Below are 14,839 nucleotides of genomic sequence, written 5' to 3' on the forward strand. Positions count from 1 at the left end.
CCTTCCTTTTTCTCACCTGCATGCTGCCCGTCAGCGACATTGATTTCATCCCCTTTACCAGCCATTGTCCAGACAGTTTGTAACCTCAGAGTTCTATTCGACTCTGAGCTGAGCTTCAGACCCCAGATTCTCTCTATCACAAAGCGTGTATACTTCCACCTCTGCAACATTACCTGTCTCCCCCCCTGCCTGAGCCCCTCCACTCCTGAAACCCTAATACATGCCTCTGCCATCTACAGATATGACTATTTCAGCACTCCCTTTGATGGCCTCCTATCCTCCATTCTTCATAAACTCCAGCATCTCTAAAGTTCTGCTGTGCCCATCCTGTCTCACAGCAAATCTCACTCATCACCCAAGATCTCACTGAACTACACTGGTTCTCCATCCCCCAATGCCTCAAATTTAAAACTCCTGCCCTCGTCTTTAAATCCCTCCATGGCTTCACCTCACCCTATCTCCACAACCTTCCACAGCCCCCGAACATCCTGCTTCTCGGACTCGAGCCTCTTGTGCATCCTCTCCTCCCTTCATCCCACCATTGGTGGCTGTGCCTTCAACTGCCCAGATCCTACTCTGGAATTCCCTCCCTAAATCTCTGTACCTTTCAGCTGCTTTAAAAACCTCTTTGACAAAGCTTTCGGTCGCCTCTCCTAATCTCTTTCCCTGGTTCAACGTGTGTTTTCCATACATTTATCTGAGAAGTTCCTTAAGACATTCTTCACATTGAGTGTGCTAAATAAATAGAAGCTTTGTTGCTACTGGTCCATGCACAAATGTCAACTGAGTCATTAAGAGAGCTAAATAGATCTGTTTTCTTTAATTTGAAAAGATGAATTTCACAGATCTTGAATGCTTTTGCATGTTCAATTGAACGTCTTTTCTGTACAGCTTGCAAATAGGCAGCTGACAACCACAAGACTGTCTATACTGTTTGCAACTGGCTAACAGGTTGAGTCCAATACTACATCTGACAGCGGATGCACCTTAACACCAGAACTGACACTTTGAAAACACGATTGAGTGAAGACATTTTCAGAGTGATGCTCTTGATTGCTTAATTTTATTTTTTTACAGATGTGCTAAACACTCCTCACAATGAGAAAAACATCCAAAATATTCTGATAAAATTTATTTGCAATCGAGATAAAATAATGTTGTTATTTAGATCTTTTCACAAAGGCTTTGTTCTATTCTTTGACGTTAAATTATTATTTTTCTGATTGCCCTTCTTGCTCATGCATTTTTGTGGCAAAAAAAATTGAAATGTCTTACAAATTTTAAATTTTATTTCAAGAAAAAAGATGTATTGGAACTGTTCTGTCTCACCATCATGGTAAAGTACTGAGTGAAGCCTAGGTGCTTCAACAACAACAACAACTTGCATTTATATAGCGCCTTTAATGTAGTAAAATGACCCAAGGTGCTTCAGAGGAGCGATTATCAGACAAAAATTGACACCAAGCCAAAGAAGGAAACATTAGGACAGGTGACCAAATGCTTGGTCAAAGAGGTAGGTTTTAAGCAGCATCTTAAAGGAGGAGAGAGAGAGGCGGAGAGGTTTAGGGAGGGATTTCCAGAGCTTAGGGCCTAGGCAGCTGAAGGCACGGCCGCCAATGGTGGGGCGAAGAGAGTGGGGGATGTGCAAGAGGCCTGAGTAGGAGGAGCGCAGACTTCCACTCAGAGAGGGAGGACCTTCACTCATCTCTTAGCACCCAGCTTTAGAGTGACAATGGACAAGACCTGGGATTGGATTGACCCCTCTCACTCTGACTTAGCAATTGTAAACAATTTTACAACACCAAGTTATAGTCCAGCAATTTTATTTTAAATTCACAAGCTTTCGGAGGCTTCCCCCTTCCTCAGGTGAACGTTGGCACAGGTAGACCCCAAGGGGGAAATAAACAAAACACTGCACTGCCTCACTGAGCCACTTTGTTACAGTCTCAATCTTCATAATCAAACAATCTGCTTTATCTACATCACCAGAAAATAGAGACAGTTCAATAATTCTTATATTTATCATTTAGTTTTTTTTTTACCATCTTATCTGTCTTGTTAATGTCTGTACTTTTGATCATCCACTCGATGTCCAAGTTGCTATTTTGATCTGATCTCCAGCGGTATTTACACGGCAGGGTGACATTATCTCCAGCTTGCTTCCAAATTGTGCTGTAGTTTTTTGTTTCATCTGTCGCTGCGTCTGATATGGAGCATAAAAAGTAAGTTAAGTATTAAACTTGTAACAATCGTTGTGCCATGGGCTGTGCGGTGCATTAGATCACCAATATGCAGCACTGTGGCGTACAAGGATGTGTGGCTTATGTCCACAATCTCCCACATCACACTGTTCCCACACTCAGCTGTGTTTCAGTGGAAAAGCAGCAAATGCAGATAAGGCACTGCATCACAAGGAAGGAATATGGGGCGCTAAAATGGACCGTGTAGCACCCGTTGTTTCGGCGCTACACAGCCTCTCCGACATCCAAGATGGCGTCTTGGATGCGCACGCACATTTCCTGCGGGACATGCGCCAGACGCCATCCTGGTATAGGAGTTAGTGCAGGCGCAGATAAAGAATGCTGGAATCATGTAAGATAGGGAGAAAATGGCTTCAATCAGTGTGCAACGCTGATTTAAAGTGAGAGACACCATTTTGGGACTTAATGCTCAACTCAACGCACAAACTTAACCCCGACCATCCGAACATGTCTTAGAGTGCCAGGAGGACCCCCCACCAGCGCTGTTTAAAGGGACCATGCAGGATTTACAGGTTAGTGGCTGGATTATTGCTTCTGGCTGCCGAGACATTTCTAACTGTTTTTGGAGGTCTCCTAGACTTCAATACTAGGACGTGGGGACATAGCCTAACATTTAGAGCCAGGATGTGCAGGGGTGAAGTTAGGAAATGCTTCTACACACAAAGGGTGGGAGACGTTTGGAACACTTTTCTGCAGACGACAGTTGATGCTAGCTCAGTTACGAATGTTAAATCTGAGATTGATAGATTTCTGTGAACCAAGGGTATTAAGGGATATGGGGCTAAGGCGGGTACATGGAGTTAGGTCACAGGTCCACCATGATCTCATTGAATGGTGGAACAGGCTCGAGGGGCTAAATGCCACTGCCACTTGCTGCCTCTTGATGCGTGCCACCTTCTCCTGCAAGAAAGCGGGACATGTATATGGGTGATGTGCCTGTCATGGTTGAATAGCTGCCAGTGTGTGTGTGACCTGTAGTTGTGGGTGGGCAGCTTGAAACAGTGGTAATGTGTAAGGGTGAGAGGAAGAATCTGATTGGAAGAGTTGAGTACTGATGGAAAGAGTTTATTGGTATGTGGGTGATGGGGGTGTAGTGTGTGGTGCAGTTGGTAGGAGACGCCACTTGACAGTTGACTTCATTCACCTTGACCACTCATGTCAAAGCATTGAACTTCTTCCTGCACTGCATCCATGTTCATGATGCTGTGCGCCTGGCATTGACTTTGTCCCCCGCTGTCTCGCACTGCCTTTTGAGTTTTTGTCTGGAGGGCCTCTTGTCTCCCCTGCGGATATAGGATGTCCCTCCTTCTGTCCACCTCTTGCACCCAAGGTCTCTAGTGCATCAGCAGAGAACCTTGGTGCACTCTCTCTCGCAGGCCTGGTACCAACTCAGATCGGCAGATTGGTGAGGTCTGGCGTGCAGATTGGAGGATGTGGGATTTAGAAGTGCGCAACCTTTATTCAATGTCTTAACATAACTCATCAGTGTGTAAGCATAGGGATGGGACCTGCATCTGTGTTTTACGTGTGCGATGTCTGATCTCCGTTCAGACTCCGTGCAGACAGTAGACTGTTATTTTCAGCAAATAACAGGTACCAGCTACCTTTAAGAGATTTCTAAGAAACATCCTCCCTTTAAGAGATTGAGCTCCCTTTGGTAGTGGAAAGTGCGAATTGCATTGATTCCACGTGTAAGGGCTGGAAAGGAAGGCTGATTGCAGGTAAGTGCTCCAGTGGGTCCAAACTTGCGTCCTGCCTGCACAGGAGCCATTGGGCGCGGGGTACTAGCGCATCACGCTACCCGCGTTCAAAAACGGCCTCTACCGGATTTTTCCCCCATAAAGTCATCTCCGTGTTATTCTCACACGCCTCCTAATGGTCAAAGCCAGGGAAAGTTACCTGCTCTGCCCTCTCATTCTTCAGGTTCTCTGAGGCATGGAAAACCAGATTGGCACGAAAAGAAATAATAAAAAAAGAAAGGTTTTCATATGAACTTAAAAGAAAGACTGATGATAAAAGCACAAAGGAAACTGCAAGTGAATGAGTTGTGTCTCCCATGAGCTACAAGAAGCTAAGATGTTAAACTGACTCCAAAAATAATGTAATTAACTCTGTTGATGGAAGACATACATCTCACATGCTCTTGATCTCCAGACACATAAGGGCTATTTGGATAATGAAAGGCAGAAACCTTTTTAATAATATCTACTGTTTTGTAAATGCCTTCACACTAAGAGGATAAACCAGTTGGCAACAAAGATGCTACATGTTTCCCTCTCAATTCCTTCCAAAGCAGCTCAGGCTGAAATCAATTAACTTAGCACAGACCAGGGATGAAACCAAGGCCCTTCCTCTTTCATATATCTCATGTGCTGCACAATACAATCCATCTAAGGATATTCTGTAGATTATTTGGGCTTCAGGCAGTGCACCTGATCTACACACATGGAGCAAATTAATAAGTAGACTTAATAAAAAGATGCAAACCAGATGCTAGACCTCGAAAAACTCACAGTATCATCATCGAGTGATGCTTCATTCACTGTGCTTGAGACTGCCCAACACAACACACACACCTCACTCTTTAGCATCCCTTTTCAAAATTGATTTTCTTTTATATATATATATATATGTCTAAGTTTGAGAAGATACAGAAGTGAAGAGCCAAGTCTTAGGACTATAATTGATGAGGTAAGATTAAGGAAGCTGGGTCAAAAGCAAAAATACTGCGGTTCCTGGAAATCTGAAATAAAACCAGAAAATGCTGGAAATACTCAGCAAGTCAGGCAGACGTGTCAGGTCGATGACCCTTCGTCAGAACTGAACTGAGTTCTGACAAAGGGGCATCGACCTGAAACGTTAACTCTGTTTCTTTCTCCGCAGATGCTGCCTCATTTGCTGTGTATTTCCAGCATTTTCTGTTTTTATTTTACATATATTATTGTTAAGGAAGCTGGGCTTGTTCTCTTTGGAATGCTTATCTCTCATCATGTCTCCGTGAGAAATTAAACAATTATGACATTTTCAGAAACATACTTTTTGGGAAAAGATCTGATAAAGCTGTAATGACAATGTGGAAAGCAAAATTCTTTTTTTCAAAACTAGAACTAAAGTATGACTAAAATTTGGTAATAAAAAACTAGACTAAAATTAGGACTATAACTAAAACGAAAGGGAGAAAACGAAAAATTATTTCCAGGACGAAAAGAATACTGCTCCACGGTCTAAGAGCCTCCCAATGCCCACTGTCAAACCTCACACGTGGAAAATGAGCAAGTACTAAAGGGTAGCCAGGCTTGAAAAAACGGGAACCCCAAAAATATCGAGCTCCTCCAGGATTGGAGGGGAAAAATGGGGAGAATGTTAAAAGTCTAAAGAAAAACAAAAAGATGAGTTAGACAGGACTACAAAACGAAAGAGAACGCAATTGAAGGTGGTAGAGATAACACGGCAGGATAATTGGGAACATAGTTCGGGTCGGAAGTAAACTAGAGCCCCAAAGGGTGGCCAGGACAATCATGCTTTGGAGGTTTCTGTCGAGTCTCACCGCAGCAGTGTACGCCACAGGTGACGAGCTCAGTGTGAGAATGGGAGGGGGAGTTGAAGAGGCGAGGCCACAGAGAAGTTAGGATTATGCTCATGCACAGAAAGATGTCCAGGGAAGCAGCCACCCAACTAACAGCTGGCATCCCCTAATATACAGGACACGACACAACAAGCAGCGAATACCGTATACTAAATTAGAGCAGCTACGTGTAAATCAGTGTCTCACATGAAAAGAATGTTTGGAACCCCTGTCTGCATTTTCTGTTTTTTATTCATCCTGTAGCCTCTGTGCATTTGATAAACTTGTGAATTATGTTGGTACAGTGGAGTTATTTAGCCCATCGAAAACTGTGCTGCCCATAACCTAACTTGCACCAAGTCCCGTTCACCCATCACCCCTGTGCTTGCTGACCTACATTGGCTCCCAGTCTGGCAACGTCTCGATTTTAAAATTCTCATTCTTGTTTTCAAATCCCTTCATGCCCTCGCCCCTCCCTATCTCTGTATCCTCCTCCAGCCCTACAACCCTCCGAGATCTCTACGCTCTTCCAATTCTGGCCTCTTGCATATCCCCGATTTTCATCTCTCCAACATTGACGACCATGCCTTCAGCTGCCTAGGCTCTAAGCTCTAGAATTCTCTCCCTAAACCTTTCTGTCTCTCTACCTCTCCTCCTTGAAGATACTCCTTAAAACCTACCTCTTTGACCAAGCTTTTGGTTACCTGTCCTAATATCTCCTTATGTGGCTCGGTGTCAAATTTTGTTTGATTACGCACCTGTGAAGCGCCTTGGGTTGTTTTACTGTGTTAAAGGCGCTATATAAATGCAAGTTATTGTATTTAGCCCGTTAAAAATTAAAAGATAAACCATATTGTTTTGTAGCAATAGGAAAGATCATCAGGGCTATATTTGGATGACACAGCTGCCAGACTGGGCCTGTGGCAGGTGGTGAGCGAACCAACACGAGGGAAAAACCTACTTGACCTTGTCCTCACCAATCTACCTTTCGCAGATGCATCTGTCCATGACAGCATTAGTAGGAATGACCACCGCACAGTCCTCGTGGAGACGAAATCCCGTCTTCGTACTGAGGACACCGTCCAACGTGTTGTGTGGCACTACCACCGTGCTAAATGGGATAGATTCAGAACAGATCTAGCAGCTCAAAACTGGGCATCCATGAGGCGCAGTGGGCCATCAGCAGCAGTAGAATTGTATTCCAGCACAATCTGTAACCTCATGGCCCGGCATATTCCTCACTCTACCATTACCAACAAGCCAGGGGATCAACCCTGGTTCAATGAGGAGTGTAGAAGAGCATGCCAGGAGCAGCACCAGGCATACCTAAAAATGACGTGCCAACCTGGTGAAGCTACAACTCAGGACTACATGTGAGAATCCCTACGTGGTCAGTTTTCGGTAAAATATTAAAATGCCTACGTGGCAAAGAAGCAGAATGCAAAATGGTTAGAAAGGGTTAATTAGTTAGTAACTGAGATTGGTACAGGTAGCCTGGCCTCCTGCTGGGCCATATGTTTGCGTAGTCAGCAGGCCTGCATTGTCTTATCAATGATAGGTCTTTGATGTGATTCAAGGACTGGTCTGAATGTCTCCATGTTTATGGCAGATCAATATAGGTAACGAGCTTAGCCAAAGTTGAAAGACATTCCAGGTTGGGAGATAAGGAACAGAAGGAACAGGGAAGAACATTCCAAGTTGGAAGGTGAGGAAGTATCCCCTTTGATGTCTAACAGCAAAATAGTCAGCACATGATTATCTATGATTGGCCGGAAATAATGTAACCTCGCATGGCAACCTGTGCCCGGCTTATGATTGGTGTTGACTCTTGTGTTAATGATGTTCCAACCCCTATTGATTTGTATAAAGGTATGAGTTTTTGTCTTTGTCTTTGTCTTTGTCTCCTTATTCTGTTAGAATCGTTCGGATTCTCTCAGGAATCTGAATTGAAGCTACAGACTAAGACCTGCTATTAAAGTTGTGTTGAACTTTAAAATGTATTCGACTTCAGTTTTTACTGAACCAGACTGAGGGGAAAGAATCCGGATCGTCACATGCATGCTAAACAGCTGATGCAGCATGCTATAGACAGAGCTAAGAGATTCCACAACCAACAGATCAGATCCAAGCTCTGCAGTCTTGCCACATCCAGTCGTGAATGGTGGTGGACAATTAAACAACTAATGGGAGGAGGAGGCTCCGTAAACATCCCCATCCCTAATGATGGCGGAGTCCAGCACGCGAGTGCAAAAGACAAGGCCGAAGCGTTTGCAACCATCTTCAGCCAGAAGTGCCAAGTGGATGATCCATCTCGGCCTCCTCCCGATATCCCCACCTTCACAGAAGCCAGTCTTCAGCCAATTCAATTCACTCCACGTGATATCAAGAAACGGCTGAGTGCACTGGATACAGCAAAGGCTATGGGCCCCGACAACATCCCAGCTGCAGTGCTGAAGTCTTGTGCTACAGAACTAGTCGCGCCTCTAGCCAAGCTGTTCCAGTACAGCTACAACACTGGCATCTACCCGACAATGTGGAAAATTGTCCAGGTATGTCCTGTCCACAAAAAGCAGGACAAATCCAATCCGGCCAATTACCGCCCCTATCAGTCTACTCTCAATCATCAGCAAACTGATGGAAGGTGTCGTCGACAGTGCTATCAAGCAGCACTTACTCACCGATAACCTGCTCACCGATGCTCAGTTTGGGTACTGCCAGGACCACTCGGCTCCAGACCTCATTACAGTCTTGGTCCAAACATGGACAACAGAGCTGAATTCCAGAGGTGAGGTGAGAGTGACTGCCCTTGACATCAAGGCAGCATTTGACCGAGTGTGACACCAAGGAGCCCTAGTAAAATTGAAGTCAATGGGAATCAGGGGGAAAACTCTCCAGTGGCTGGAGTCATACCTAGCACAAAGGAAGATGGTAGTGGTTGTTGGAGGCCAATCATCTCAGCCCCAGGTCATTGCTGCAGGAGTTCCTCAGGGCAGCGTCCTAGGCCCAACTATCTTCAGCTGCTTCATCAATGACCTTCCCTCCATCATAAGGTCAGAAATGGGGATGTTCGCTGATGATTACACAGTGTTCAGTTCCATTCGCAACCCCTCAGATAATGAAGCAGTCCGTGACCACATGCAGGAAGACCTGGACAACATCCAGGCTTGGGATGATAACTGGCAAGTAACATTCACGTCAGACAAGTGCCAGGCAATGACCATCTCCAACAAGAGTGAGTCTAACCACCTCCCCTTGACATTCAACAGCATTACCATCGCTGAATCCCGCACCATCAACATCCTGGGGGTCACCATTGACCAGAAACTTAACTGGACCAGCCATATAAATACTGTGGCTACAAGAGCAGGTCAGAGGCTGGTTATTCTGCGGTGAGTGACTCACCTCCTGACTCCCCAAAGCCTTTCCACCATCTACAAGGCACAAGTCAGGAGTGTGATGGAATACTCTACACTTGCCTGGATGAGTGCAGCTCCAACAACACTCAAGAAGCTCGACACCATCCAGGACAAAGAATCCCGCTTAATTGGCACCCCATCCAGCACCCTAAACATTCATTCCCTTCACCACCAGCGCACTGTGGCTGCAGTGCGTACCATCCACAGGATGCACTGCAGCAACTCACCAAGGCTTCTTCGACAGCACCTCCCAAACCCGCGACCTCTACCACCTAGAAGGACGAGCAGCAGGCGCATGGGAACAACACCACCTGCACATTCCCCTCCAAGTCACACACCATCCCGACTTGGAAATATATCGCCGTTCCTTCATCATCGCTGGGTCAAAATCCTGGAACTCCCTACCTTACAGCACTGTGGGAGAACCTTCACCACACAGACTGCAGCTGTTCAAGAAGGCGGCTCACCACCACCTTCTCAAGGGCAGTTAGGGATGGGCAATAAATTCCGGCCTCGCCAGTGACGCCCACATCCCATGAACAAATTTTTATAAATGTGCCATCAATATCCTGTTATGATCTGTAGATATGCGTTATCTGACTTTCTCACTTATATGTCATCTTAAATTTAACTTTACTGGTTGTTTTGTAAAATGTATCTTTATCTGTCTTATCTTCCTTCCTCCTTTTCTATTTCCGTTCCCCTTTAGATTTATGTTCTTCACAGCTGAAACCAAGGCACACCTAGAATTTATATCTGATTCTCTGCAGTCTCAAGATGTTTTCAGGGTAGTGAGTATTAGTTAGACTGGAGTAATCCGGGTTGCTCAAATCCCATGACCGGAACACACACACGTACATGGATACACACGTACATGCACACTTTCCAGCAAACATTAGACATTGCATCCAACTGTACTGCTAAGGTCATCTGATTCAACCCAGGAATCAAGCCTGGGATCTTCCTGATCAGTGTGCATCAGTAGCATATCCCACTGTGCAATTATCCATTGACCCATTCAGGGAGCCTCGCAATAACTGTTTCTAATTTATTGTTTTAACGTGGATTGTACAAACATAGTCCCCTCTCCATATTACTTGTTATACAATGACGAGAATCTGCATTACACATTGTTGCATTTCACTCCATGCCCTGCATAACACTGTGATAAACATTCTTCACACCAAAATGTGGCAATTTTAGAATCAAAGTATTTCGTTTTGTGTGGTGATAAACCGCTGACTTTTGATAGCAAAAACAAAGGCTAAACTACAATTCAAATTTTAAAAATTGCCTGTGTTTTTCTGTAAAATTTGAGATTTTCGATTTCCATTGAGCGAGAATGAAATATTCAGCTGAGCAATGCACTGGAGGCTTTTAAACAGTTTGCTGCTCATCTGATGAAAGTGCAGTGCAGTAGACTGCTGCCAATTGGTGGGGTAGGTATTTAGTCTCCAGTGGTACTGGTGCTCAGATGGCCCTCTCCCACAAATGGCAATGCTGAACCAGATAAAATAACAATTGCAGCAAAATCAGTGTTGAATAGCTACTCTACCAGATTCCATCTCTCTACATAGAATTACATAGAATGTTGAGAACAGAAACAGGCCATTTGGCCCAACAGGCCTGTGCCGGTGTTTATGCTCCACACGAGCCTCCTCCCACCTTACTTCATCTCACCCTATCAACATATCTATGTTCCTTCCTCTATCTCCCCTGAAAAAATGATTTATTAAAATATCTATAACCTCAGTGCTGTCAACGGAGGTTAATGAAGTTTGGGGCACTTCTTGTTCAATTAGGAGATTGTGACTTTGAATTAAACTAAGAGAAATATGCAAAATTGATTATACTTTGGACATAAATAATCAATGTTGTTTGGGTATGCCAAGCCTCAGTACTTTTGTAGCCCAGCGCAAAAGCAAGATTAATAAGTTCATAGCATAAACTGTCCCTGAGTCAGAAGGCTAGGACTTAAACCCATAATCTAAGATGGCACTTCAGTGCAGTATTGAGGGAGTGCTGAATTGTCGGATGTTCTGTCTTTGGATTGGACATTAAACTGAGGCCTGTCTACTTGCTCAGATAGACATAAAAGATTCTCAGGCACTCTTTCAAAGAAGGGCAATGGAGTTCACTCAGTATTCTGGGCCAACATTCACCTCTCAACCAACACCACCAAAAACAGATTAACTGATAATTCATCACATTGTTTTCTGTGGGACCATGCTGTTCTCAATTGGCTAAAGTGGTTACCTACTTAACACTGATTACACTTCAAAAGTAATACATTACCATCGATTTTAACTGTACCCAATGGGTGGGAAACAGCTGGCAGAGGGTCAGCTGCCTGTTTTAACCCCCCCCCCACAACCTGTCTGATTCTCCTTTCCATTGATTTCGATGGATGTGGTGTAAAATGGACAGCCCACGCACTATTGCCGGTTTCCCGCCCGGTATATACAGTTAAAATCGCCCCCAATGTATGTGAAGTGCTTTGGAATGTCCTAAGGACATGACAGAACACCACAGAAATGCAAGTCACTTGCTTCCTAAGTTGTTAAACTTTATATTGCAAACTTTTAATGCTTGCTTCAGATATCTCCTAACATTGAAATTTCACAATTTCACAACTTTAGATCTTAATCACCATTTTCTCTTGGACATTCTGTAACCATTTACACTTTTACTGGACCCATCTTTCGTTTCCAGACCATTATCACCCCATTTTGCCTTGCACCATCATCCCTTTTGTCATTTAATCACTCCTCCCCTCCACCCTATCACAGACCCTGCACCAGGCTCTGTACTCGCTTATAAACTGCTAAATCTCTAACATCCTCCAGTTCTGATGAAAGGTCATCGACCTGAAATGTTAACTCTGTTCCTTTGTCCACAGATGCTGCCTGACCTGCTGAGTGTTCTCCAATATTTTCTATTTCTATTTCAGATTTCCGGCATCCGCAGTATTTTGCTTTTATGAAATTTTCACCGTTGCTTCTTTCGACTTTGGAGGCACCAATTATTTAAAACTTGCTGTACTGCAACTGTTTACCTACTTCAGCCAGTCAGTTGATTGGAAAAAAAACTGTTTGTCATCAAAGATTTCCCCTCCCGTACATTCACTCTCCTGTCATGGTGTTTAATTGTATTTTGAATAACTCCAATGCATTTGCTTTCATAAACTTGCTGGGCAAGTTATTACAAAAATCATTTGAGCAAAGACATTTTTCTTGCTAAATTTCCTTTTCACCAATTCCCATTTATGCCCTGTGGTTCTATTCCATTACGTTTATTTTGGAAGGAATAGTCTGGTTTTACCTGATCTACGCATTTTAATATGCTTTTATTTCAGGGAGGCTTCCACTAAGTGAATCATTGTGTTGTATAATTCAGGAGTCAGGTTGGTGATCTGACTCACTAGAATGTTAAACCCGGGCAGTGTGAACCCAGCATCATGAGCTATGTTCCGGTCGTTTGGGCTTCGCACCAGTATAACTGTAGCCAATTGTTTTCAAATTCCCAGCAGTCCGTAGGGTAACTTGTTAAACGTTAATGTTGAAAATGTCTAACGCTCGTCTCAGCTTTCACCTAACATTTAAGTTTGACTGTCCATTTATGCAGAATTCAGCAGTGATATCTGAGTCTGGTCCGAAATTGGTAAATATTATAATGGCATTTTAATCTCGCTCTGTCCAGAGTACAAGTCAGAAGAGAGAGTGACCAAACGTTACAGTGCTCTGGTCAGATTCCACCTTGAGTACTGTGTCTAGTTCTGGCCAGCGAGAAACAAGCAAGACTTTCAAACACTGCAGACACGGTGGGAAACTGGCACGATCAGATTGGCCGTCATTTTGCCCGCTGCTCGATTTTATTTTCCGTTGAAGACAATGGTTAGGTTAAAATGACCTCCCTTTTGTCGGGTCTGAGTTGTTAAGAAAAACTGGAGAAATTTGGGCTTTTCAGCTGAGAAAGGAGGCGTCTGAAAGATAATGCTACAGAGGTATATGAGGTTGTGACAGGAAAGGTTAACCCGGAATATTACTTTAAATTAAACTGTGGGAGTTGAACGAATGGGACATAGGTTCAAACTGGTAAAAGGTAAATTTTAGGATTGATGCCTGGAAATTCTTCACACAAAGTGTGGAATAAATGTTTAGATAGAGTAGTGGAGACAAAAACCTTGGAATCATTTAAGAACCAGTTGGATGCTACAATGGGAGGGCTGTATGGTTTAAGATGGGCCGAACGGCCTTCTCATCTTTAATTATCTTGTGATCTTACCCATTAAAGAACATTCATTTCTTCAGTGCAAATTCGCGGTAAACAAATATGCAATTTTTCCAAATTGCTTACTTTACCACCAACAGCCCAAATTGCACGCAGCCTATTTCTGTATGGAGCCCCTATGTGCGATGCATTCCTTTGAAAATCTGCCAGATGATTCTATATTAAAAATAATAACAGATTCAAGATATCTAACATTTTGGAAAATCTTCCATTACAATTTAAAATATTCTGAATATCTCACTGTGGATTTCTGATGACATTCTATGGCAATTTGTTCATTGACCGGGGAAAGATTCAACCATTTTTACCGATTTCATGATAAATACAGAAGAAAATAAAGGTTGTGAAAATCCCATGTACTAATGGATCTCATGTTCAAACTGCATGTTATCTTTATATCCCTGGAAAATAATGGCTAATTTTTAAAGTTTTAAAAGAATAAATAAAGTGAATAAACAATTTAATAAAAAAAACTTACCTGCTATAAAACACAACAAGAAAGTAGCTATCAAAAAGAAGTCTCGGTACATCACATGGAGTTCAATTTTCTCAGATAAGAATCTGGCTTTTTGATTATTTGTCGCTGAAAAGATTTGTAAACTTTTTAAAGTTAACATTTGGAAAGTATAAACTGGCATCAAATGTTTCAAATGGTACTTTGAGATGTGACATCTACCTCTCTGATAATCAGAAACACTTGAGCAGCAGATTGCTGCCAACTGAGAGTTATCTTGTCATAAGTAACCACATCCCAGTGCTTATATAGTTCTCACTGAGCAACATGTTCAGAGAACTGGCTCAGAACTTGTTACGTCAGCCCCTGTGATTAGATCCAAAGTGTTGTCACAACTGTTAGAAAATGGATTAAAGTTCATGCCCTGTTGAGACTTTTATTTTCAATGTCTGTTCCATCTAACTCTTAGCAGGAGCTTTTGAAACAGACTTCATATCATCAGGAATCTTTGATAGCTGTAAAATGTTAGAGCAGTGCTACTCATAATATGGTCCCCTCTAGTGCGTGGGACACCTGCCCTCCACGTGTTGCCTTTGGCAGACCTGCGGCCCTAAGTACATCTGCCACCTTGAGGTGCACAGATGTATCAAGCAGGTGACAGATGCCATTTTTACAAAGGAGCAACTCCTTCATCGCTTTCCCCTGTGGAAGGGAAGCATCAGCTGGACTAGGTGCACAGAACTTTCGCTAACTGACAGGGTTCCAAGAGCACAGAGCATCGAAGGTTACATCCATGTGTGCAGCAGGGCTCCTCTCATCAACCCCATGGCCCAAATGAACAAAAAGAATCGCC

The 14,839-nt window shown here is 43.4% G+C and overlaps 1 protein-coding gene across 1 annotated transcript in view; it reads right to left on the reverse strand.

Annotated features, from left to right (window-relative positions):
• The window catches only part of LOC137301421 (uncharacterized), a 28,209-nt gene extending 13,957 nt beyond the window's left edge, over positions 1 to 14,252 (reverse strand). The window contains exons 1-2 of the mRNA XM_067970915.1: positions 14,011 to 14,252; positions 2,043 to 2,203 (exon numbers count right to left, since the gene is read on the reverse strand). Coding sequence (XP_067827016.1) covers positions 2,043 to 2,203; positions 14,011 to 14,170 — 321 coding nt within the window. The 5' untranslated portion in view covers positions 14,171 to 14,252. The remainder of the gene's footprint in view (positions 1 to 2,042; positions 2,204 to 14,010) is intronic.
• Between the last annotated feature and the right edge of the window lie 587 nt (positions 14,253 to 14,839).

Source organism: Heptranchias perlo, chromosome 33, assembly GCF_035084215.1.
Source record: "Heptranchias perlo isolate sHepPer1 chromosome 33, sHepPer1.hap1, whole genome shotgun sequence".
Classification (NCBI taxonomy): domain Eukaryota; kingdom Metazoa; phylum Chordata; class Chondrichthyes; order Hexanchiformes; family Hexanchidae; genus Heptranchias; species Heptranchias perlo.